Source organism: Ctenopharyngodon idella, chromosome 15 (assembly GCF_019924925.1).
Source record: "Ctenopharyngodon idella isolate HZGC_01 chromosome 15, HZGC01, whole genome shotgun sequence".
In the NCBI taxonomy this organism is placed as follows: Eukaryota; Metazoa; Chordata; class Actinopteri; order Cypriniformes; family Xenocyprididae; genus Ctenopharyngodon; species Ctenopharyngodon idella.
Window position 1 is genome coordinate 22,991,504 of NC_067234.1, and position 27,427 is coordinate 23,018,930.

A 27,427-nucleotide genomic window follows, 5' to 3' on the forward strand; every position below is an offset into this window, starting at 1 on the left:
TTGCAAATTGGCAGTGTGCATACATTCTCTGTCCCCTGCAGTCCACTGTGGTGGGCCGTCACCTCCTGAACAGAATTTAACTCGCAGGAGGCATATGCACAAGCAAGGACAAGGACAGGCTGTTCCAAAACAGCCCACAGCATGTTGCATTTTTCAGGAGACGAAGCCATGTGTTATTCATGAGTGCTGGTTAAGAAAAGAGAGGGTAAAATAGTGTCACCGTTTACCTAGAGCTGGCCAGCCCGCACACAAAGCTCGTAAGTGCCCTCGGCCATACCACATGCCTAGTTATGGGAAAGAATGATACACGCTTGGCTCTGACAGGGTTCGTCCCTCTTGGCGGTGTGTTCAGGAAGCCATTCGTTCCCCCTCTCATCCTCTACACTTTATTATGAAGCACAAAGAGGGGAAAGCAATGTGATTTTTAATCATCTGTGAGGTGAGTGACATGAGCAGAGAGACTCATTAGCTACAGCTGAAAGCCTGGGTGGGTCACGTGACCGGCACAAAACATTATGGTCATTCTCTTAATTCTGTTTGGCTTCCTTCCACTGAGCAGACCATGCAAGGCAAAATCATCATCATCCCTTACATATGCTATACAAGCCAATTACTGTTGCTGCTTAAATTATGTACAGAAATAAATGGACATGAATTAGCAGGAACTGCTTCCTTATATGTTGGCTGTGTCTCAAAATCTAGCGAGATGCTTTCCAAGACTAAAAATGCTGTTTAGGCCAGGTTGCAAGTTGGTGCTTGTGGGTCTGCAGAAAATTTCTAAGAATATATATATATATAGTGAAAAGTATTGCCCAAATCAATTGAACTTAAACTCAAAATTTTTCTATTTTGGTTTATACATCCAACACCACAGCATTGTTAAAGCTGCAGTCCACAACTGTTTTGGTTAAAAATGATCCAAAATCAATTTTTGAGCAAGTACATAACCAGCCAGTGTTCAAAACTATCTCCTTACCTTAGTCCGATTCACAACGGTAAGCTTGTAATAATGTTTTCTAATTTGAGTGGTACTGGTGGGTTTCTGCAAGAAATTCGAGCAATTCGTCACGTCTGTTTACATAAAGAAGGAGTCCCAGCTAGTAGACTCTCTCATGTGAGGATGCTGCAGGCATCACAGCAGCTGCAATAATTAAACTTGTCATTTTGATGGTGGATTGTAATCCAGAAAGGTCCAAACAACAATCATCAGTGACAACTGGAGATTCATCCATAGTCAAAAGCAAAAGACTTCGGACTGCGGAGTGGCTACAGAAATTGAAATCTACAGGTAACGCTAATACACACTAAATACACATAGTCACGCAATGCTGATGTTGTTAGCATTAACAATTTGAGAACAAAGTTTAATAATAATAATAATTTGCACGGTTTGCCGTGATCCGATCTAAGTGATCGCTAGATTTAATCACCATTGGTAGCGCGATTTGTTGTAATGCTTTTTTTCTCAGTTGGTCAGAACAAAAGTAGCAGATTTGTTACTTGCTTGTTCAGATGACACTTTCCTGTGAAAACTCTTATTTTGGTCATACTTCCAAGCTGTGGAATCTGTGATTCCGAAGTACAGTATCCACACTGATGTGGTGACTTACAGCAAACATTAGATTAATCTGCACTGAGGAGCTGTGCCGACGTATATATATATGTAATAAGGTATGAGAGGCTGTGCTGTATCGTGAATAAGTCACGGCTGAAGGGCATTGTTCGCGGAGTGCCTGCAACCCCTTCAGCCGTGACTTATTCACGATACAGCACTAGCCTCGAGTACCTTATTGCTTTTATAAAACGGTTACCACACAATACAAATATTAAAGCCAAAAATATGTATCAATGCAACTTTCATGAAGTAAACTTTCACTAAAAGCTTTCCTTCCGCCGGAAAAAATAGTCCCTGACCGTGAAGAGCAACAGAAGTTACATTATTATGCCATTAGATGGCAGCAAAGGCTGTCTTTATGAGTGTGTCAGTCAGTAGACTTTTACATTGAAAAGACTGAATTGTTTTGAAAACGGAACAAGACGCAACTGACAAATGCTTTGACTAGCGCTGTCAGTCACAGGGAAAACCCCTTAACTGTTAAAAGGACAAGATAATACATTTTTTATTTTGAACATAGGACTGACCTGAAGGAAGATGCTAAATCTGAATGCAGGTAATAAACTCGCTCACTCGATCTTTTTCTCACAACACTCTTCTACATAAAACAGTAAGCTTCAATGAACGATATCAATTGAGAACATACAGTTTATGTTGCTAAGAGTGGCTGCTAAGGGTGTTGTGTAGTGATACACAGAACCGTTGGGTGAAGCGGTCATAGCCGTGTTTTATTATGAATAAAACACAGCTATTGACCAATCAGAATCAAGGACAGGAACTAACCATTTATATATATATATATATATATATATATATATATATAAAATCATACAGTTTACTATGTTTTGAGACACAGCCATTGCTGTAATGAATAAGTACCTAATCATTTGAGCAATTGACCCATTTTCATGAGTTAGCCTGTTGGGTTGTTAGATATTATTACACCACATGGAGCTCCTGCAGTGAATATAACCTAAACATATTCATCACTGCATCCAAAAACAGTGATTTTGTCTAAATGTGATTATGGTATTTCAACAACTCATGTGTTTGAGTATGGTATTTCAACAACTCAACTCGAGCTCATTTCAAAAGGCTAGAAGTCTTTCTTCTCCGCCCCCCTGTAGAGATCATGGAATGATTGTAAATGACAAGCCTGTTGGGATGTACATTATTAATAGCCCACCACTGACTCACCACGTGCTCTTTCTCCTTCCTTACACACGGCTGCTCATTTGCATCCCCCACTATGGAGACCGACAAAACACTGACCCGTTTGTGACTCAGTCGTTGGTCTTAAAAGGACAATCATTCTAACCTGAAGAATCCGTGTCGGTTTTGACAAGCGGCCATCTGTCGACGTGTGTGTGTGTGTGTGTGTGTAAGGAAGTGGGAGGAGACTTGTGAAATGTTTCAGGCTAACTGAAACACTCCTACACTTTCAGCCTGACAATTACATGCAATATTATGTAAGGTGCTAAAGTGTAATTACATGGTGGTGCATGAACGTGGATTTGGTTGCGAAGGGTTACGGCAGGCCGGCATTCTGACATATGGCTGGAAGTGTGTGTGGACTAGACAGAATGTTGTTATTGTTCATTTCAGAGCTGCATAAATAAATCCATCCCAGAGGTGGGCTAATCCCACGCCACGTTACTCCTCGTCTCAAGACTAATTGACCAACCCAGAGAGAGGGTGACTGGCTTAATCCACTTGTTTGTGTTTACTTCCTTTCAGAATGATCCCATTTAACATCGCTTTCCGGCTTCTACATGCTTTCTTGAAAAAAAATCAATAACTGGACAGGACTTGGCGTCACAGAGCCGGAGATTGTCTTCTGAAAATCACATAGTGCAACAGCTGAAAATTGTATGCATATTACATGAAATAGACAAAGAGCATGGAAGATGTGCCAGATAAATAGTGAGCGCGTTATGTTCAATAACATTGTGCATGCAAGAAACCCCATAACAGCCCTTCAGAGGGTTTAGATAAGAGCGCATGGGAAAAGATGTATTAGGGAAAAGCTGCCACGGAGCATCATTACTTTATAATCCCACACTGGGAGAAAGAGGGACAGCTGGGCTAGAGCCTTTTAAGCAAGTTTTATTTTTCATTTGTCCTACTTTATCTTAATCCAGGCTCAGGGAACGCGACAGTTTGCTACCCCAGACAGACTGCCACATTCAATGCTTTGAAATAGATACAGCTTTTCTCTTGCATAAAAGCTTCAACACAAAGCTGCTATTTTGAAAGAATACGTGAATGGATTCGTATTCAAGCCGAGAGCTAAATATCTACCTCCGCCAAAAAAATAACAGGCACCACAAGTCGCACTTGCCATTTGTCATTCTGCCTTTATGACAAGCGTCAGATTAAGCATTGGTCCTTTGGCATACATATGTTACATGGATAATACTATATCCCCCCATACACCACAGTCTAGCATTGGATGGATTAATATATTAGTGTAAGACCCAGATTTAACCTTCTCTCAATGGTGCACTCTTTAATATTACAGAACAACACTGGCTGTTCACAAAATGCAGATCTTTTGTTTGTCAAAGCACCTTGAAATGCATGAACAACAGAAGCGTTACAAGAGAGCGATTTACTTGCTACGGCTGTTTAAACCTTGATGAATAAAGTCGCTTTTTACATATTCTTTAGAAAATGTGAGTGTTGCTTGAAACGCACTGTTGTAAATGGCTTCTGTCTGAAAACACCTACTGTCAGAGTATGTACAGAATTTGAAGAACTTACTTCTCGACTCTATACATGCATGGTCATGTGACTCCGCCATTTACAAATATCATTTCTATAATGACTATAATGTTAGAGAAAATGGTAAGTCTAAGTTCAAAAATGCCTTACTCAAAAATTAATATTCTGTCATCATTTACGCACCATTATGTTGTTCCAAACCTGTGTTGTACCCTTGTCACTTCATAACATTAAGGTTGAACCACTGTAGTCACGTTGATTATTTTAACCATGTTTTTAACTACCTTTCTGGACATCAAAAGGTACAATGTTGTTGCTGCCTATGTGTGGATCAGACACCCTTGGATTTCATCAAAAATATCTTAATTTGTGTTCCAAAGATGAACGAAGGTCTTATGGGTGTGGAACGACATGAGGGTGAGTAATTAATGACAGAAATTTCATTTTTGGGTGAACTAACCCTTTAAGTAAACCTTGAAAATATTAAAACTATTCAGTAATTTAAATAATGCTGAAATATACGGAGCCCTACATGACATGCAAGAAAAAAAATTAAATTGTGCGCACGACTTACTAATTTGTTCCCTCGATTTACTAAATCATGCGCACGATTTATAAATCGAGGGAACAAAATAGTAAATCGAGGGAACAAATTAGTAAGTCGTGCGCACGATTTAGCCTACTATTTTTTTCCTCATGTCTGGGGCTCTGTAGAAATAAAATAAATTATAAATATTAGATGAAAAACAAAAAAAAAACAAAAAACAAAAGAAAATCAATGAAAATTAGAACTGTTAACTAACTGAAAAAATAAGTTGAAGCACTAAAACTGAAATAAAAATAAAAAAACTATTAAAAATGACAAAGCACATAAACTTACTATATGTGTATATATATATATATTTTTTTTTTAAATAACACTTTGATATTTAGCTAACATTTAAATAAAAACACAAATTTTTAGGTAAAAATTTATATAGGCCTATATTTAAAAAAAACAAACAAACAAAAATAAAACAAATAAATAAATAAATACTGGACCAAAAAAAAAACTAATTTCTATTTAAAAGTCTTTAATACACTAAAATTAGATATCAATGAAAATAAAACAAATAAAAATAAATTAAAGCTATATAAAAAAAAACTATTAAAAATGACAAAAGCATATTATATATATATATATATATATATATATATGTACACACACACACACACACACACACTTTGAAATTCCAAATATGAAATTTCATTATTACAATCATTATTCTTTTTTGGTCAAAAACACTGAAAACGTGGGCACAGATCAAACTACTAATGTGGTTCCAAAAATTCTCTCACAAAGGACATTCATGACTAGAACAGTTAATCACATCACACATGTGCCTAATACTGAAAAACACGATTGACTCACCAACAAACAAGCACAAAGTGAGCATTTCATAAACCAACAACTCTCTGTGTTTATGAGTATCATAAGATGAAATATCTAACAGATGGGCACGGCCGCATCAGACTTATCATGGCAAATATTGCTCACTTATCACAAACAGGCTGATCCCATGTATACGATCATTTTTTTTCCCACCTCAATCCGCTTGCTGCTATAATCTGAGCTGCAGGACATGCATGCGGTCTCAAAGATGTGTGAAGGATCACTCACTCTCGCTCCTGCCTTCACCTGTTGTAACCCTCAGGATCCTCCGTCTTCATAAACCACCCACTCTGCCCTCATGCCGCGGTCGCGCTGGCAACTGTCCAGCTCTAATTAGCACATTAATCACTGCTGAGGAGAAGATACGGCCGGCGGTGAGCTGGGTCTCCCGGTGTATGACCCGAGTCTCATCTTCCACAAGGGCGAACACTTAATTCATGAACATTGTGCAGCAGGAGCTAATATCCAGCCTGATTTGAGGCTCAAAGGAGTGCTGAGTGCAGATCTATACAGACTCTAGAGAGCTATGATTCCTTTCTCTTTCTGGCTTTAATCGTACATAATAAATCTTGTAAGTCTTGCTTAGACGACATATTTTTCTATGCGGTAATTATGACTTGGATTTAAAGGCCGCGTAGCATCATTCAGCAAATCTTGTGCTCGAAAAAAAATCCACATTCTAAAAGCAGTTTCATTTTTGAATGAATAGTGAGATATAACGAGATTTAGGTCTTAAAATACTGCGCTAGAGTCTGCTAGTATTCCCCTCCATGCTATTTATAGGTAGCCAAAAATACAAACAGCTATTTGGGAGTGTATGCAGACTTCAGGATAGGATCTACCACTGAGTGCATGATTGCAAATCATTTTCACACAGCATGCTCTGCTATTCAGCGTCCTCTGGGACAGTAAGCAAAAGTCTGTAATGGCTCTAAGGGCCTGACTCTCACTCAGCAGATAAAGATGTCTATTTTAAGATCTCATTCCGTTTCGAATGGGGAAACACTTTAATCATTTCTTTCGGCAAGTCGGTAGATGCATCAAAATGGGCTTGACATGACATTGACCCATCAGATCGGATCTCCAAGCAAGCGGCACATAAAATTGGGAAAAATCAGACTCCTGAAAAGAACAGGGAGCAACGGGAAATGCAATTGTGTACTGTAAAATACAGTTTGCATAAGTGGAAATTAGATCATGTGGAAAACAGGCACCAGGAAATTGATGGTTTTTTTGGTAATGAGCAAACTTAGTTGCATTCCTATTCTAATTAATGAACTTGCTAATCCAGTTTCTTCTGGCAGAGGAGCAGGATATGGTGTAATTCCGGTGCCAGGGAGCTGGATTACAGCTGAGCCAAAGGCCCAAAGCACAGTCACACAGCAGGAGGACACACTGTCACAACAGGCAAAAAACTCAGCAGCAGCCTGCCACAAAGAACTCAACAAACAAAACCTCAGGACATGTCTGAGAGGAATAGATTACTTCTATTTCGGCACAGCTATGCCCCATCTAGAATCACAAAACAAGGTGGAATTCATCAGAAAGTACTTACTGGCTACTTCCAGCGAGGCATTTCGGCTAACGGCCTCTCCTAGGTAATTGCGGGCAACGCAAGTGTAAACACCCTCGTCGGGTTTGCTGCGGCGTCCATGGACGATGCGCAGGAAAAAAAGGGAGCCGCTTGGCAGCAGCATGCGGTGGGAACGAGGGTCGTCCTTATCAGTTTCAACGTGCTCGCCGTCTTTATACCACTCCACCGTGGGCGTGGGCCGACCTTCCGCCTTGCAGTTCAGGGTGGCCGGCTCACCCTTCGACACGATCAGATCAGAGGGATCCTCCACTATCCTGGGGGGAGCATCCTCCAAACGTGGACGGGACCCTGTGAAGAATTAAACAGTTAAAAGCATATACAGTATCTCTCTCTCTCTCAAATATATATATATATATATATATATAAATAATATTGGATAAAACACACACACACACACACACACAAAAAACCCATTAATTTCCATGAACACATTTGTAGTGTTAATTAGTTTTATAGTGTAAACTTAACTTATGGGTAAAAATATATTGAAAACAAACAAACACACACACACACACACACACACACACACAAAATAAAATAAAACAAAATACACAAAATAAAATAAAATGTATATATAAAATACTGGAAAAGGAAAAGAAAAAACGAATTTCCATTTAAAAGTCTTTAAATGGAAACCAGGAAACCAGTTAAACCTAACTTCTTGATAAAGATAAAACATTTTTAAACAAAAATGAAAAAGCAAAATTAAACAAAATATTTTATTAAAAAATAAAAAAATAAAATAAAATAAAATAAAATAAAATATTGTTGGCAAAGGGTTATTAATGAAAATGTTGCTGGTTCAATCCCCCTATGGAAAAAGTTTTAAACCTTAAAGGGTTAGTTTACCCGAAAAAGAAAATTCTGTCATTAATTACTCACCCTCATGTCGTTCAAAACCCGTAAGACTTTTGTTCATTTTTGGAAAAAGCCTAAATTCAATCTGTTCATCAATATAAAGCGATCGTGTCTCTTTAGAAAATTTGGACTAAACCGCTCAATTCATATGGATTAGCTTTACGATCTCTTTATGAACTTTTTGAAGTGTCAAAGTGGTAGTTGCGTAGCTGTCTATGGAGAGACAGAAATTGCTCAGATTTCATTAAAAATATCTTAATTTGTGTTCTGAAGATGAATGAAAGTCTTACAGTTTTGGAACAACTTGAGGGTGAGTAAATGATGACAGAATTTTCATTTTTGGGTGAACTAACCCTTTGAAGGATTAGTCCACTTTCAAATAAAATTTTCCTGATAATTTACTCACCCCTATGTCACCCTATTCTCCTTATAGTGGACTTCAATGGACTCCACTGTTGAAGGTCAAAATTACAGCTTTCAGTGGTTCCACCATTCCACCTTCTGTATTCTTTAAAAAGCTTACGCTGTATGTCCTACACCTTCCCTATTCTACTTACGGAAAAAATGGAACTGGCGCTGCGTTCGTTCAGTAAGTTGAATAGGGAAGGTATAGGACATACAGCGTAAGCTTTTTGAAGAATACGGAAGGCGGAATGGCGAAGCACTTGCAAGGCGATCATTTGTGTTTATGAAGCATATACAGTTGTATTTTTTTAGAAAATGACAGATCGTTTCGCTAGATAAGACCCTTATTCTTCATCTGGTACTGTTTAAAGCCCTTTGAAGCTGCACTGAAACTGTAATTTTGACCTTCAACCATTTGGAGTCCATTGAAGTCCATTATATGGAGAAAAATCCTGGAATGTTTTTATCAAAAACCTTAATTTCTTTTTGACTGAAGAAAGAAGGACATGGACATCTTGGATGACATGGGGGTGAGTAAATTATCAGGAAAATTTTATTTTAAAGTGGACTAATCCTTTAACCCCAGGTTGAGTAAATTGCTTTAATAAACATGTCTGCTAAACGACTGTGTACTAATTCATGCGCTTAACCTTCATTACTTGAGTTTATTGCCATATCAGCTTTCTTTACTTAGACACAAGCGTAATGACAAGTTAGCTAACTGCATGTCTGTTAAATAAATATACTACATCTGATGCAGATTTCATGATGTTTTAGTTATCTAAATATTGTCCTCCAGTGTCTAAGGTGGTTTGACCCTGACTTAATTGGCTTGAATTTGTTGAGTACAAACTAAGAAGGGCTGAAACTGCTTAACACTTGTGTGGAACTACTTGAATAACATTTTTAACAAAACATTTTGTGAAAAAAAAAAAAAAAAAACCTTTTGTAATAGAGTGCCTGGGGTGTACCATTCAACCACACAACTACAGTCTACACCAGCATCAGTGAAAGGATGGAAATAGAGGCGAGAGGCTTCTAATGGCCAGTGGGAAAGGGATCTGGGGATGAACCTCTCAAAGGCTGATGACTCAGCACCTATTAAGCTTTCAGCCCAGAGAGCCGGACAAAATCAGTGCGAAGTTAAAAGAAGCTGACATTAAGGCTGAGTCTAGCATGGCTGCGGCTGTTGAATGAGGCTCCAAACCTCACCGCCCATTAGTGCTGAATTCTGCTCTAGCCGGGGCTACAGAACTAACAGAGAGGGTTTCGTCTTTATGTGCGAAGACTTTTAAGAGGTGGAATACTTGCAGTGCAATGCACAGCAGTGGCCATGTTTTGGGTTTTACTTGATGTTAAAAAGGTGGACATTTTCAACAGTTAGTGAGTGTGTGCAGCAATAAAATAATAGCATCTATGGAATGGAGGATAAATACTTAAAGGGATAGTTCACCCAAAAATGAAAATTACCTCATAATTTACTCACTCTCAAGTCATCCTATAGGTGTATATGACTTTCTTCTTTCAGCCCAACACAATTAGAGTTATATTAAAAATATCCTGGCTCGTCCAAGCTTTATAATGGTATTGATTGGAGGATGAGATTTTGAAGTCCAAAAAAAGTGCATCCATTGATCATAAAACGTACTCCACGTGGCTCCGGGGGATTAATAAAGGCCTTCTGAAGCAAATCGATGCGTTTGTGTAAGACAAATATATTTAAGAGTAAAATAACGAGCTTCCGGCGCAACAGCCATTCGCATTCGACTTACGTCTAAAAAGCATTAACTTCTGCGTCATAGTACAGAATGCAATGATGTTCTACGCTACGCCATGACATACTACACTATGTACTACGTTATAACGCATAGTACGTCATGTCATTGTGTGCTACGTCAGGGAAATTAACGCTTTTTAGATGCAAGTCGAATGCGTATGGCTGTTGCGCCGGAAGCTACTTTATAAAGTTTGAAATAAGGATATTTGTCTTACACAAACGCATCGATTCACTTCAGAGGGCCTTTATTAACCCCCGGAGCCACGTGGAGTACATTTTATTATGGATGCACTTTTTTGGACTTCAAAATTTCATCCTCCAATCACTCCCATTATAAATCTTGAACAAGCCAGGATATTTTTAATATAACTCTGATTGTGTTGGACTGAAAGAAGAAAGTCATATACACCAAGGATGGCTTGAGGGTGAGTAAATTATGGGGTAATTTTCATTTTTGGGTGAACTATCTCTTTAATTTTTCTGAAAGCACTCTAGTGGAAGAAAACAGCCCTTAGATAGCATAAGGTGTTTATTCTTGGTGAAGCTAAATCCAATGAAGTTACTAATGAGTTTCATAAAAACTCGGTTATGAACACCTAAATAGTTCATCAGCCTCCCGCTGCACATTACACTCAGCATAAGTATGTTTCCATCCGTTTACAGCACTCAAGATTATAACTCCCCACTACTCTGAGGCATCATCATTTTTAAAGTTATAGCAAGCTAATTGGTCCTTGTGAGAGAATGAAAGGAACAAATAAAAGCCTTTGCTTTTCAATCCCATCACACATGAAAAGCCATGCCGATTTGAAAGGATAATTATCTGTCAGTGATTTAACAATGTACACAGTTGCTGCTTCCTTTGGAAAGTGTGAATGAGAGGTATAAGACCACATTAACAGGTTCATATCTTACAGGAAAGAAGGTTACATTTGGACAGATGTGAACCAAATTAGTCCCATAGCATAATCAAGTGAAAAAGCACTGGAAGATGCCATGCAGTCACACATAGAGCTGCAAAATATTTACCATGCAAATCACATGAGAAATATCTGAGAGATTGTAATTCTCGCAGCATCTCTCAGTGATTTTCTGACTGGTGGAAAAAAAATAGATTTTTAATGGGTTTTCAGATACGTTTTATTAGCTGCAAATTCACAACATGTTTGTGAACTTAAAAACGTGGAAACTTTGACATGTCAGAACAGAGCTGGGAGAGAAGAAATGTAATATGCTGGTGAATAAATATTCAGGATAGACTAATACTGTGTCATAGCAAAGGCTGGCTGTCTTTATAGGAGAGCAGAACTGTTCAACACAGTTGTGTGCACCATTCAGAATAGATGAATTGACAGGATGAAACAAGACAGAAATCTTGATAGCAATAAAGAATTAAAATGAACTGAAATAAGTTCATACAACTATCATTTTCAAATGAAAAAGTAAAGTTTATCAAAACAAACTTTGAAGTTTAAAATTTATCTGTCGTTATGAAGTGAGTTTGGAGTAAAAACATGTTATTAAATGATGTCTTTTGTTGGACATGATGTTAATAAATAATTCTCATGTCTGGAAAGATGTTTGACGCGTGTTGCTTTTTCAAATGTACATTATAAGCGACTCAAACTCGCAGTGCTTTCAGGTGGATTAGCATTTGGAGCCATACTTCACTGACAAGCTGCACATAAAAAAAATAATCACAGCCTTTGTGATTTCATAATCGCACTAACAATTGCATTTAAGCAATAATCGCGTTTAAGTTCAATGTTATTTTTCGTATTGTGCAATAAATCGTGCAGCCCTAATAGATAGATAGATAGATAGATAGACAGAACGAACGACAGACAGACAGAAAGAACAATAAACAGAACGAACGACAGACAGACAGACAGATAGCTCAATAAACAACAAATGACAGACAGTCAGACAGACAGATAGATAGATAAATAGACAGATAGATAGATAGCTCAATAAACAACAAATGACAGACAGATAGATAGATAGCTCAATAAACAACAAATGACAGATAGACAGAGACAGATAGAACAATAAACAGAATGAACGACAGACAGACAGACAGACAGACAGACAGATAGATAGATAGATAGATAGATAGATAGATAGATAGATAGATAGATAGATAGACAGACAGCTCAATAAACAACAAATGAAAGACAGTCAGACAGACAGATAGATAGATAGATAAACAGATAGATAGCTCAATAAACAACAAATGACAGACAGATAGACAGACAGACAGACAGACAGACAGATAGATAGATAGATAGATAGATAGAGAGAGAGATAGAGAGATAGAAAGATACAGAAAGACAGACAGACAGACAGACAGATAGATAGATAGATAGATAGATAGATAGATAGATAGAAAGATACAGACAGATAGACAGATAGATAGCTTAATAAACAACAAATGACAGACAGACAGACAGACAGACAGATAGATAGATAGATAGATAGATAGATACAGACAGACAGACAGATAGATAGCTTAATAAACAACAAATGACAGACAGACAGACAGATAGATAGATAGATAGACAGATCATAAAAACATGATTTGCTATTGTGAACACAGGAGGATCAAGTGTCTTCCTTTAGAATCCTGTTGACATAAGTTATATTTGGCGTATGGCTATGAGCTATGCTGTTATGTAAAGCATTAGAGTAATTAATATTTACAAATATTAGACATGCATGCTTCACCCTCTATTTCCTTAGGGCTTAAATGTACCATCACTAATGCTAATACGTTTTGAAAAACGGCGACCGGGGACCTCGTGCCCAGTCGAATTTTCAAAGCTGTTTGCCTCAAACACATTCAAATAACATGAGCATCAACCTGGCTCCCTGGGATCAGTAATGATCCAATGCTTTTCTCAACAGATGATACTAATGGGTGCGTACTGGTGTACACTGATCAAAGAACAAAAAGTAGTCGTTCATGAAAGAGATCTGCTGGTATGAATCCTAGACCCATTATTGCGCCAGGCACAGCGCTTTTCACAGCGTCACAAAAACTGTTCTTTATCGACTAACTGTGAGAGCTTACATCTCTGCTGGGTGATCCATCTCAGGCCATTTGTCATCGTTTCAGAAACGCCATTATCTCTGTCAACCCCATTCAACCTCTCGTAGCTGGCATTTGCCCTAACGTGACTGCTAGTAACACAAACTGAACAGCTTTTGTTATGTCAGTCAGACCTCTTACATTAATGACAGCTGCGGGAGATTTTGCAGTTTTCTGCTAATAAATATAAACACAAACACACCCACATGACCGCTATTTAAGGAACAAGCACATTTACTTAGGAAAATTAAATCTGGAACACTTATTTGCTAAGTGAAAAGCAACAAGCCGAATGAATCATTGGTCTATAGAGAAATTAAGCTAGGCTGATGTGATGTTGTTACTGTAAATGGTGTCAACATTCCTTAAAATAATCATTAGACCTGCATTTAATCCAAGTATATCCTAGATGACACAATGTACTAAATGGACAATATATTGGATTATTTAAAAAAATAACTTGGTTTAGAGTAAGGACATCTTCAAAAACAATTTGTGAACAGATCTGCCTGTGGTACAGACGTCTCTTAGCAACCAGACTATTTCTGCTATTATCTATCATCTTTCATAGTATGCTTTAACTCAGAACTTTCTCTAAGTACACATAATGCTTTTCTTATTCACAGCTGACTGTCAAATTGATAAACCCCTTACAAGCGTTGCTCTATTTTAAGCATCCTTTCAGCTTGGGCACCCCCACAATGGGTTAGACAGATGCATAACTCATAAAGTCTATTTCTAAAGCTCGCCGTGTACTCCTTTAATGCAGAAGGCCATTAAGCTGGCCTCAGCAGGGGGACACATCATGCCGCCCTGCAGACTGATGATACAGCAGTGGCATCACTCTTTGCACCTGCCAAACATTAGGTCAGTCTCTTACAGGTCATTTCACCGCAATCAAACACGGTAAACACACTCCAGGCTAAAGGAGATCATGGAAACAGCTCTTGTATAAATATTTACTCATATAGTAGCGTAACAGTTGGTGTCATGTCCATAGAAACATCCACTGTGAGTACTGTCATAATGGATGAGAAACAAAGCTAAGGAAAAATAAACACCATTTCTAATAACTAGAAATGCCTTTCTTTAATGATACTACTGTAGCTACCAAATAAAGAAATCAAACACAGTAGTCTTTCTTGTAATACGCTTTGATAAGTGCCTGAACATGAATATTTTATAACACAGCTGTCTTATGTTAAATCCAGAGTGATTAGAATCTTTTTAATGTTTTAATGGAAACTTTTTCTTATTATTGTCTATAAAAACCATCATTATATTATAAAAACATTACTGTTTTCATTCATTTAGAGTTTCAACTTCATCAGTAATAACATTTTGGAAACATGCAATATAATATTAATATTAATGTAGCCTACATTTTAAACAATGTGCAGTCAGTTGACAGTAGTTACGGAACAAGATGTGACCTAATGTTACTCAACGTTGGTAGTAAATGGAAGATTTTCTTTTGAGGATTTGTTTTGATTTATGTTCATCTTTGTTGCTTCTACAGTATTAAAGAATTCACATCTAATAAGTTAAATATCCAACTGAAAGCCTGCCGTCTGGCTGTATTTATAGTGACCATATACTAACAAAAGTCTTAAATCAGATCAGTAAACGAGTGTTTAACTCACCTGAAGAGCTGTAGATGTTGGAGAGCATCAGTAACAGGGTTCCTATGACAACAAAAGCCATTTGTCCGGCTTCCAACAAGACTTTCAATGTTTTCTACGGCATAAGTACCGTTTCTAAATAAAATACATTCTCAGTGGAATATGCCAAGCGAAACAATTTTAACTGAGCGCGAAAAAAAGCACTTCAGCTGCTCTCTCGGAGAAATTCACAGCAGCGCATTACGATAAAGTCTGAGTGATGCCTAATCTGAAACGCGCGGATATTTGTATAAGGAACTGCATGGCGACTCTGATGTCTAACTAGTTTGTTCACTCCCTCTGTCACTCATTTGGCTGTAGTGTCCGTCCGCTGAAGCGCTGATGCGGTACACAGACTTCACAAGCTGTTCATCCATTCAGCTCACTGTATGGCGTTTGAATAAGATGCTCGAGTGTGGCAGCGCTCTGCAGAATGAAGCGCGTGGAGCTTCAGTCCGCCCGCGAGACCAGAGCGCGTTTCCCAAAGAAATCTTAAAGCGACAGCTTTGTTTAGCCTTATGATTTTTTCGCTAAATAACAAGTAACAAACAATAACTTTATTTGTTATTTTATAATGATTTTCTTTATAAATAAATTGTATATATATTTAAATGTATAAAGTAAATCACACACACACACACGCACACACACATATGTGTGTGTGTGTGTGTGTGTATGGTGAATTCAGGGTGATTGGGACACTTTTTTCCAAGTCATTTCAATGGCAAAAAGTGTCCCAATCACTTATATATATATATATATATATATATATATATATATATATATATATATATATATATATAACATATCTATTGAAAATATAGGTTACACTTTATTTTATTACAGTGTAATTATACATTTAAGTGAGTAATATTTAACTGCATGTACTTACTATAGGTTTAGGGTGAGGGTTTGGTTTAGGGTTCATTGCATGTAATTATGCATAATTTTTAGTTATTACTACAGTAACTAGATGTAACATGTGTAACAATGACACTGTAAAATAAAGTGTTACCAAAATGTTACAGCGTTGGGTAAGTTATTCTAAAAAAGTAATTATTAGCTACTAATTACATCTTCAACAGTGTAATTAGATTACTGTACGAATTACACTTTCTAAAAAGTAGTTAATTACTTATTACTAATTACTTTATAAATCCCATATCAACCTTGACCAGTTGACCAATACAAGGATAGACAAGAAACTGCACTTTTGATTCTTTCAAATAAATTCAGTTGCATAAATTATTCTTGAACTGACCAAAGTGTGTAAAGGGAGAAAGTTGCATTAAAAACATACATTTTAACCATAGGCGGAGAGTGAGCCAACTCTAGGGTAAGGCTAGATGCGATTCCTCCATAAAAACACATAAGTCTATGTCATGAAATAAACATGAAAATCGCCTATCAGCAACCTACACATCCCAGCATAAACGCAAAAAAAAAAAAAAAAAAAAGTTATCTTCAAATTCTGAATGAATTAGGCCTAGAAAGCGTGCATAAAACCGCTTCCTTTATCACTAAGCTGTCGCTCATAATTCATCGCGATCTCACAAAGTTCTGCTAATCGATTAAGCTGACTGTACAATATCTTATTTAGCCTACATAATAACTATACGTTTTTGTTAAAAGTTAAATTATAATGAGAGGATTTGAGTGTGCAGATCTCAGCACTGGACAAGAAATCAGATATGTTTGTGATTGGCTACATTGCTCAACGCTGCAAAAATACGTTGTAAATAGAAAAACCTGTTTATATTAGTTTCGACGCTCTCAAGAGCACAATCACCAAAACTGTTTATGTTTATCTGTTTATGATGAGACTGAGAGCATTAGCGAGAGTGCAGAATTCAGTCAGAATTCCGAGTTCAGTTAGCGCACTGAACAAAACTCCGGCGTTTCAGCGATGACTAATCTGAACACCTCTGATTGGCCATTGCAATTGTAAGCTCAACAGAATCGTGCGTGATTGGTTATAGCGCGCAACGCTGTAAAAAGTATAACGCAATATGGGCAGATGATCTATATTAAATGCCCAATCGACACTTTTCATTTAATTTTCATTTACACTTTATTGCTAGATTTAGTTTAAATGTGCAGCTGCCTTTTTGGCCAAGCCCTAGTTAATTTTTGACCCATGGCCAGGGGAAGGCTAAGCTTTACACACGCTCCGCCTATGATTTTAACATAAAATTTTGATGTTAAATCCACTATTGTTTTATATAGAATTATTCTATAGTCTATAGTATTTAATGTAATTACATCAGAAGTAACTGTAATTAAATTAGAGAGAAATTAAGAGTAATCCCTTACTTTACTTTTTCAAGGGAAAAGTAATTAAATTACAGTAATTAGATTACTTAGTAATTAATTACACCCATATTAAATATTGTTATATATTTATGTATAGTAATTAAATTTAATATCACACACACACACACACACACACATATAACAATCTATCACCAATGATATATATATATATATATGAGATTTTCTAATATTTCTACATCAATATTTCTTTGGTTGATGATTTAAAAAAGTTTTCTATCTTATGTCAAACTGATCTACAAGAAGATCAAAAAGCATGTATGTAATTGTAACCCGTGCACTTTTGTTTGGCCTCACATCAGCAGGGACTCATTTTAACAAATGTCCGTGTATTCCGAAGCAAAAATGATCTTTATTTAGACTGTCTGGCCATCTTTTTAGTGATGCATTTTGATGAATAGATATGCGGCTATATTTTACAGCAACCCATTAAATGTGGACTTTATTTCCAATGCAATCAGACCCCTCATTGATCGGCCTTCTTGAGATTTACTGTTTCTCTTCTCCAGGGCTTTCCTTAAGCCATGTGTCGTTTTTCTTTACTGCATTGACTTTGTGTCTGTTGTGAAAGACCACCATTATTGAAGTGAGAAGCGAACATTTGTCTTTCTTTGAAGCCCAAAATGGGCCAAGAATCAGAGGACAGACAACAGTTGTGAGCTCTAAGGAAACCAACTGTGCAACAAATTGAAATTCTCCTCACCTCGGTTGAGAAATTGCTCTGAGTAATAGTAAACAATGTCTGAGAGGTCCGAATGAAAACCTTCATCAAGATCTCAGTGCATCAATAACAAGTATTTTGAAAGCATGAATTTGCTGTCCAAGCACGGCGGGTTCACGCTTCTTTGCTCACATCAGAAACAACAGCCCTGTCAATATTCTAAAAGCAATGTTTTATCTGGTTCCTTAAATAAAAAAAGTTAATTAATATAATAACTCCCTCAGACTGAGATGAAATGACATTTACTTTCAGCCTTTTCTCTGATAATCTCAGTGTCATGTTTGTCATCAACATGCACCTACATGTCAAAGGAGCATGTCAGCTATGATTGCCTTGCAGATGACACACAATTATGTGTTTAGACATATTCAGACTAGTGCTGCCACAAACAAATTATCATCCTGCTATCCTGTAATCACAAAGCGGATGACTCATAATTTCTTTCTGCCACAGAAACTATGGTCCCTTAACAATGTATGGCACATTTAAAAAAAAACTTGACAGCACAAACAAACAATGTTTTTTACTACATTTTTATCTCCTCAAAGGATTTTACTGACGTCTTATTTAAATTGCACAAGCCCTTTTGAACTACAATTCTATACGCTTTCTTCCAATGTGCCTCCATAAGCTGCTACTTCTTATAAACTGGCTATTAATCCATATGCTGTCTCAAAGGAACACTCAGCAAGTCAGCAAAGTATTTTCTCTTGGAAAAAGCATGACTACACATCACCAATTTTCTTCAGCTGTAAATACTGTTTAGATCCACACAACACTTTTTTCACCAAAGTGACGCATGGTGCGAATAAATGGACAGAAAAAAAAAGCAAAGCTCAAAGTTGACCCAGGTTATCGCCTGCCTCCTCCGGTGGCTTCCTGTTCTTTCAGCATAATGGCACGTGATAGTAAACAGTGACTCATCCGTGCTCTTTTACAAAAAAAGGTTGACAAGAACTCTTGACGCAAATACATTTGAGTACTTTTGATTAGGCCAAGCACCTGCAGATACGTTTCCATGTATTCCATGTAAACACGCGGCGAAGAAACAACAAGAGCATGACGCTAAAAATAACATAATTGCTGCGAACCACAGACATGTATTTGGATTGTTGATGGCTTAAGTTGGCCTATAGCCCATGTTTCTGTTTCTGCTGTCTGCAGTTCCTGTCAATGGCGTGGCAGTGCCATATGGCCCTGGCTCAGAGTTTCTCCCGGATTCAGGAAAGGGGTGGGAGAGGTGGGGGACAGAGGCACAGACTGTGGGTCACTCTGGGGCAGGGTGAGCTTTTCATAACAAAGGGCTTGCTCCCGGGACGTGTGCTCAAGATATGCGTACTGTGAGGACACAATAGCCTTGTGATTATTTCCTGTGGTCTGGCACAACTACATAACAGCTCAGTGACAAAAGTGAGGGCGTTAATCTGATGATAAATGCAGGGGTTTGGCATGAGGATATAGTGATGAGGGAGGATTTGGGGAGGGGGCCTGGGGTCAGTTAGGATAAAAAGAGCAGACCGTACACCTGCCTGGCAACATCAATAAAACTTCACAGTTTGACCTCTGGTAGACACAACTGTGACCCATGGGAATAGCATGACTGTTATGGTACAGATGCTTTTGTTTATTAATTCACTTGAGGATGGAGTGTTGTTGTTTTTTCACAACTCTTGAGGTTTTCTGTGCAGAATTTGGGATGAAAATGGTCTAAGAAACTGATAGTTACTGAAAGTTGACAGTAGTTCATCAAATATATATATTTACTGCCACCTACTGGAGATATCAATGCCTTGAGTGAATAGAAGGGTTAGGAATCAAAATCAGGGCCTCATTCATAAAGACATGTGTAGAATTATCCTATGTGAACAAATGAAAATGTTCTTACAGTATGAATGATTTATACAACATCCATATGCACAAAAAATGTCTTTAAATCGCAGTTCATTCAATTCAAGCACAATGTGAACACATGCATCACATGCACAACAATTAGTGTGTGTGTGTGTGTGTGTGTGTGTGTGTGTGTAGGCCTATGTTGTATTATTTTAATTGAGCTACTAGTGTACAGTAGTGTCCAAAAGTTACGTCTGGAGAGGGTATTTGCACAATATTTGCTTTTAATGACACGTCAAGTTCTATTAAACAATCAAAATATGATGAGTATGTTATAATGGGAAGAATAATACACTAAACTTAGTTAAGGTAATAAAATGACAATTATATGCCAAGAAAGGCAAACTCTAGCATATAATTAAATATGGGTTTTATTGTATTATAAAAAGCTCAAAGGAAATAAAGTATATATTACAATGTAATAAGTTATTAATTTTTCTCCCTTGTCTTTGATTACAGTAGCCATTCTCCTGGGCATTGACTCATACTTTGCATCTATTTTGTGCTTAACTTCTTTCCAATCCTCCTTAAGTTCTTCCCAAAGTTGAGCTTCAGTGGAAGACCTACATGACTTATCAAAATTCAGGTTTATAATTTTCCAGAAGTTTTCATTGGCTTTAAAGGGTTAGTTCACCCAAAAATGAAAATTCTGAGCATTAATTACTCACCCTCGTGCCGTTTTACACCCGTAAGACTTTCGTTGATCTTCGGAACACAAATTAAGATATTTTTGTTTAAATCCGATGGCTCCGTGAGGCCTACATGGGGAGCAATGATATTTCCTCTCTCAAGATCCATAAAGGTACTAAAAACATATTTAAATCAGTTCACGTGAGTACAGTGGCTCAATATTAATATTATAAAGCGACGAGAATATTTTTGGTGCTCCAAAAAAAATAAAAAAATAAATAACGACTTATTTAGTGATGGCCGATTTCAAAACACTGCTTCAGGAAGCTTCGGAGCGTAATGAATCAGCGTGTCGAATCCGCAGTTTGGAGCGCCAAAGTCACGTGATTTCAACAGTTTGGCGGTTTGACACGCGATCCGAATCATGATTCGACACGCTGATTCATTATGCTCCGAAGCTTCCTGAAGCAGTGTTTTGAAATCGGCCATCACTAAATAAGTCGTTATTTTGTTTTTTTTTTGGAGCACCAAAAATATTCTCGTCGCTTTATAATATTCACGGAGCCATCGGATTTAAACAAAAATATCTCAATTTGTGTTCCGAAGATGAATGAAGGTCTTACGGGTGTGGAACGACATGAGCGTGAGTAATAAATGACAGAATTTTCATTTTTGGGTGAACTAACCCTTTAAGGCCACTGCTGAGCTTGGACCCTTTCATTGTGCGCAACTTTTTGCATTCATGGTGTGTTTGGGATCGTTATCGTGTTGGAAAATACACATTTGCCCTCCAAACAGAACCTCCATACTCGGCTACATTGTGTTCAGCAGGATTCCCAAGTATAGGTCCATTCTCAGAGTGCCAACAACTTTGTAGATCCAATCATCTTCTACGAATATACCTCACAGCATCCAATGCTAGGTTGTTAAATTTGGACTTGTCAGACTGCAGAACACAGCTCCAATCTTCCACAGTACCGTCCTTATGTTCTTTGGCTGTTTCTTTGCAGTATATAAAACTAATAACCTAAATGGTTTCTTTACTGGTACACAACCTCCCAATCCAGCCTCATAGCCGTTGGCTTACAGATCAAGATGAAATTGGAGATTGAAGGTCTCATCCAGGTCTTTAGCTGTTTTGAGGTGGTCCTACATTCCTTGACCAGCCAAAGCACTTTACGTTCTACATGGTATTGGTCTCACTGTGCTTTGAAATAATTTTGTGGAAGCTGTGACCACTCACATCCTGCATATGAGCAATATCCAAAACTGATTGACTAGATTTAGCCATTTCAATCTTCATTGGTTGCAGCAGACAGCTCCTTCCATCTGGGCATTTTCTCTAAAACCCACAAAATTACATCTAATAATATAGCTAATAGGCCTACCTTCACAACTTCACAACATACATACAAAATATTTAATAAACATTTGATAAAATGTTTGAAAAAAGTGCAAAGAAGCCAATTTTCCTAGGTCAAACATCACTTTTGGCCACTACTGTATGAGTGCAAAAAGCATTTTTTTCTTTCAATTCCTGCCTTTATAAATCCCATTTTGTTCCTCACTTTTGACGTAGAATGAAATCCATGGATTTAGTAGGCTATCAAATCCGATCATACATGTGTTTTATAAATGAAGCACTCGATTCTCATTTAGAGCCATTAAAAAAAATACTGCAACCGAACGATGTACTAAAATATGTTTCCTACTTAAAAAAAATATTAAAAAGAGTTTCCTGAAGTATTTATTCAGCAGGGCCGCAACATTGACTGCATTTACAGCACGAAACAGACCCAGTGTAGTCTGATACCCGAACAAATAGCCCTATAACCAGTGAAGTCCGACTTCTGAACGAATGAACCAGTTCTTTTTAGTAGTAAAACACATACAGCGCAACAAGTGCAGTCCGACTCCCAAATGAATGACTCCTATGAACCAGTTCTTTTTAGTGAATCAAACACATCAGATTCTTTTTAGTGAATTAACTGTATAGTGACTGATTGCAACCTGTGTACTAGTGTGATTTCTGAACAACTCAAATCAAATACATAGGGCCTACACCAAGTAATACTTAGGCTAAATTCTCATTCTTAATGAATAATTATGCAAAATGAAGAGTACAGGCTAAAAATCTGGATGGGAGGAACAATATATACAGAGGCTAAAATGAATCTTATGTCATTCCAAAAAAAAAAAATGAACTGAGGTTAAGGCCTTTTGCTATGAAACTCATTTGTTATAATTCAACAAATAAATGATGAATATATATATTTCAACTCTAGACTCCAAGATATTATAAGCACCAGACAAAGTCAAAGTTGAAAGTTGAAGATGCAGGGAAAAGTCACATCTCTATTTCCCCAGGGTCTTATACTCTGCAAATGTACAAAAAGTATTTGGGGTCTCCTCAGCTGTTATCATGAAGCCCCTTGAGGCTGCACCTGTTTTAGCAGTCAAGTGAATACAAGTCATTTTTGGCTGATAGTTTTTGTGAATACTTCAAACTAATTGCAGTCTGTTTAATAAATAATAAATATCTATCATTAAGTGCATTTTATATTTTAGACTGACAATCAAATCTTTAAAACACTTTCTAAAACATTTCGGAAAATTAACTCACCACTGACGTCAATGGCTCGCTCCAAATCCAGGTGTGACAGACTCTTCGCAGTGATTGAGGTGGGAGTGATATCTGTGTCTTTGAATTGTGTATATATGTTTAGCTGAAGAAGTGCTCTGAGTAGATGGAGCAGCATCTTTCTTCTTGTGCACAGAAACTTTTTGCTTCAGTCTTCTATTCTTCAATACCCAGTGGTATTCAGTAGAAAATCTAGTGTCAAAATAAATCCATTCAAGTAAATCCAAGATATTTAAGATATACTATTGAAATACAGTTTGGATGAACTTATCTTGGTCTGAAAGCAGAGGTGAAACAAATGCATCAGTTCCAGCTATGTGGCTATTGGAAATGACTACTGCCACTGGAGCTCCAAGTCTTTTTATCTGTCTTTCGCTCTCTCTCTTGCTCGATGTCTCTTTTTCTGCCCATCTGCATCATTTGATTCCAAAGATTCCCTAGAGAACCTGTTCAACAGATTGTACCAAAGAATCTATACAAAACATGCTTACCAACAGATCGCTTCTTTTGTAACTCTATGCAATTAAACCAGTACCTCTGGCAAAGAAAAGAGTGCTGCACTATTAACTAACAAAAATAAAACCAAGGAATGTGTTTATGAAGGCAGAATATAGAAGTCCATTGTCCCTGTGATGAGGTGCATTCTCACAGCTGAGGTTCACCTCATTGTTTCTTTACCCTCCCTTTTGTTAGTTTTGTTGAGTCTGAATGGCCAAGGGGCAGTTAACAGAACACTGTTGACCCCTGAAATCAGTCCACTCCACTTATTGATTCCAGATACATGGATCTCTGTGTATAACAGATGTTTAATTAGAAGAGAACTTCTCACTGTTGTTATTACGCATCCAAAATGAAGATTTGGTTGCTGTTCAAAATTTTAAAGGGTTAGTTCACCCAAAAATGAAAATTCTCTCATTAATTACTCACTCTCATGTTGTTCCACACCCGTAAGACCTTGATGGGCGATCTCAAAACAGTGCTTCATGACATGAAGCTTCAAAGCTTTATGAATCTTTTGTTTCGAATCAGTGGTTCCGAATGTGTATCAAACTGCCAAAGTCACGCCCCCCAGTGGTGAACCATTGAAATTTCAAAACACTTATCACGTAACGAAGCCTCGTTTATTGAAATCAAGTGACTTTGGCAGTTTGATACGCGCTCCGAACCACTGATTCGAAACAAAAGATTCGTAAAGCTTCGAAGCTTCATGAAGAGTGTTTTGAAATCGCCCATCACTGGATATTGTTGAATAAAGTCGTTATTTTGTTTTTTTGGTGCACAAAAAGTATTCTCGTCGCTTCATAACATTAATGTTGAACCACTGTAGTCACATGAACTGTTTTAAATATGTCTTTAGTAGCTTTCTGGGCATCTGAAAGTGTTAATTTAGGGTGACCATATGTGCCATTTTCCCAGGACGCGTAATGTCCAGGATTTCTAAGTTGCATAAAATGTCCCAGTTTTGGTTTTGTTTTCATATTTGCAGAAGGTAATGACTGAAAAATAATTTGACCAATAGCGTGCATTATACATAATCGACCAATCGTGGCTTGCGAGAAGGCTGGATCTACAGAGAAGGTCAAAGCATTGCAAATACGACAACATTTTAATGCATTGCATGAAGACTGTCAATAAGAACAGTGGCTTGCACAGACCTCCGTGTAGAAATCGCGTTCCTAAATCGTGTTCCGGGGGCACATCGATATGACCACTTTCACAATTAAAGAGGCAAGGGCTCAAGCCATTTTAGGCAATTTAGAAATCCTGGACAGGACGGGTCCTGGGAAAATGGCACATATGGTCCCCCGGTTAATTGTCTTGTTGGCAATGCAGGCCTCACTGAGCCATTGGATTTAATGAGAAATATCTTAATTTGTGTTCCGAAGATGAACGAAGGTCTTACGGGTTTGGAATGACATGAGGGTGAGTAAATAATGACAGAATTTTCATTTTTGGGTGAACTAACCCTTTAAATCACTGACTTTTGAAAACACAGCTTTTATATCGTAGTACTTTGAAAAAACACTGCTGGAAATGTCTAAAGCTGCCACTAAGAGATACACATACTCAGTGTGTATTTTGCAATAAATACTCCTCAAAAATCAAGCATCAGATATAAAGAATATACATATACACATTAAACGATCTACATTTAGCATACATTTTTATCCATATGGAATATCCTCCTGACCAGAAAAAAAGTTTTGTGAATTTAGTATTTTTTTTTAATGTCATTACATTGTTTGGAGCACAAATAAAGGAAAAATAAAATTTTTGAAAAATGATATTTTATTTATGCTATATCCTCTGTAGTGGACACCAGGACTCAGTTTAAAAAAAATAAAAAGACATGAATAGACATGAATGGGATTTTTTTTAAATCACCAATCAAGTTTTAGGTTTCAGGATTTTTTATACCAAACTTTGCATAAATATGATTCTCAACTATGTTATGAAAGATATAAAAGAATGATTTGATATTTCATTTTGCTTTATGCAATATGTGTGTAAAGTGGCCATAAATGTTTGTTTTTTGTTTTTTTACATACAATCTACACACTGTATGTAATTTGCATATCAGTGTGTTCTTGGAGCAACATGTAATGAAAAGACAAGTGTAATAATGTGAGTAATAATTGGCAAGATTTTCATAATAATATCTAGCCTAATATTTCATAGGAATATTGATTTATAATTTCTTTCCCTATTCACTTGTTGTGTCTCCCAAAATGCCTGATAAACATGATTTAAGTCCTGTTGTCCTCTATGGACATGTATAAAATCAATGTCTTGTTTTGTAACAGAAAGTCATATTTTGATTTAAAACCCCATAACATTTTCCTGAGATGTTGATTTATGACAAACAATTTGAAAATTAGTCAGATGTAAATGATAACAATAACAAAATATCATATTTCCATAAGGGTGTTAAATTTGATCACTAAATTAATGTCAGCCATTTTTAATGACCATGAGTGGTCATGGTCAAACCTGCAAACATTTGGTATCTCTGAAAAGCCCTGAATGTGCTCTTTACAGGACTTTAAACGGTTACATGTAAGGTCTCAGAGAAATTCACTAAAATATAATGTCCTCTACAGAGGACAAAACTCCATAGCTGGGAGTCAGGAGAATATAGCCTACATATAGCATTTAACAGGCGCTAAATTAGCATAACTTGCCATTCAAGAGCCAACAGTAGCCTACGTAGAACTGCAATGCAAAGTAAGTAACAGAGAAACTGAAGAGAAAATATTCTGGAAAGCAATTTTGTACCTCGCTGTTATGGAACCACCAGGCGGCGACAGACTTGAGGTGTTCCACTTCTGAAGGCCAACGAACGAAGCTGCTGGCAGCAGAGGGTGATCACGGACCAAAAGTAGGCCGCCTACCTAACACTTTGGAGGCTTCTGCACAATTTAAAATAATTTTTTGTATCAATACGAAGATTGATCTTTTTATTTACTATACAGGGTCCAAGTGTACTTTTGACATGATTATTCTTCAGAAATAGCCTATCACGACTCAAATAGGCTAGCCTATTAAACCATGGCAGTAATGTGTCGACACTTCAACCTCAACCACACCTGTTTTCAGCCAGTGTGTGTGTCTGCAGTGACTCGGATGAAACGGCAGCCATTAACGCCGGGTTACTTCATTATTACTAAAAGGAATGCCTAAATCTTTCGATCCGAGTGTCAAAACATGTTGGGAACGATTTATCTACTACAAGAATGAGCTACAAAATGGCTATAAAAGCGCCATCTCTAGCATGGTCACATGCAAACTGACATGGCGATTCTGGAAAAACGTGAACATTTCTTAGTGTTTCTAAACTTTTACGTTTATTATATTTGTGTAAAATATATTTTATATTACACGTTAAAATATAATAATGATAATAATTAATAACCATTAAATAATTAGCATAGCCTATCAATTGATAAATAATTATAATTAGCCTATATTAGTCCTAATAATTAATTGTTATTATAGTTGTTATTTTAATATATTAGTAGGCTGTGTTTATTGCTTGTTCTGACAAAAGTAGGCCAAT

At 37.1% G+C, this 27,427-nt stretch overlaps 1 protein-coding gene across 1 annotated transcript in view; it reads right to left on the minus strand.

Moving 5' to 3' along the window:
• Nucleotides 1–15,599, minus strand: part of zgc:77784 (uncharacterized protein LOC402947 homolog) — a 61,518-nt gene extending 45,919 nt beyond the window's left edge. Inside the window, exons 1-2 of the mRNA XM_051863504.1 lie at nt 15,137–15,599; nt 7,327–7,653 (exon numbers count right to left, since the gene is read on the minus strand). Coding sequence (XP_051719464.1) covers nt 7,327–7,653; nt 15,137–15,197 — 388 coding nt within the window. The 5' untranslated portion in view covers nt 15,198–15,599. The remainder of the gene's footprint in view (nt 1–7,326; nt 7,654–15,136) is intronic.
• Between the last annotated feature and the right edge of the window lie 11,828 nt (nt 15,600–27,427).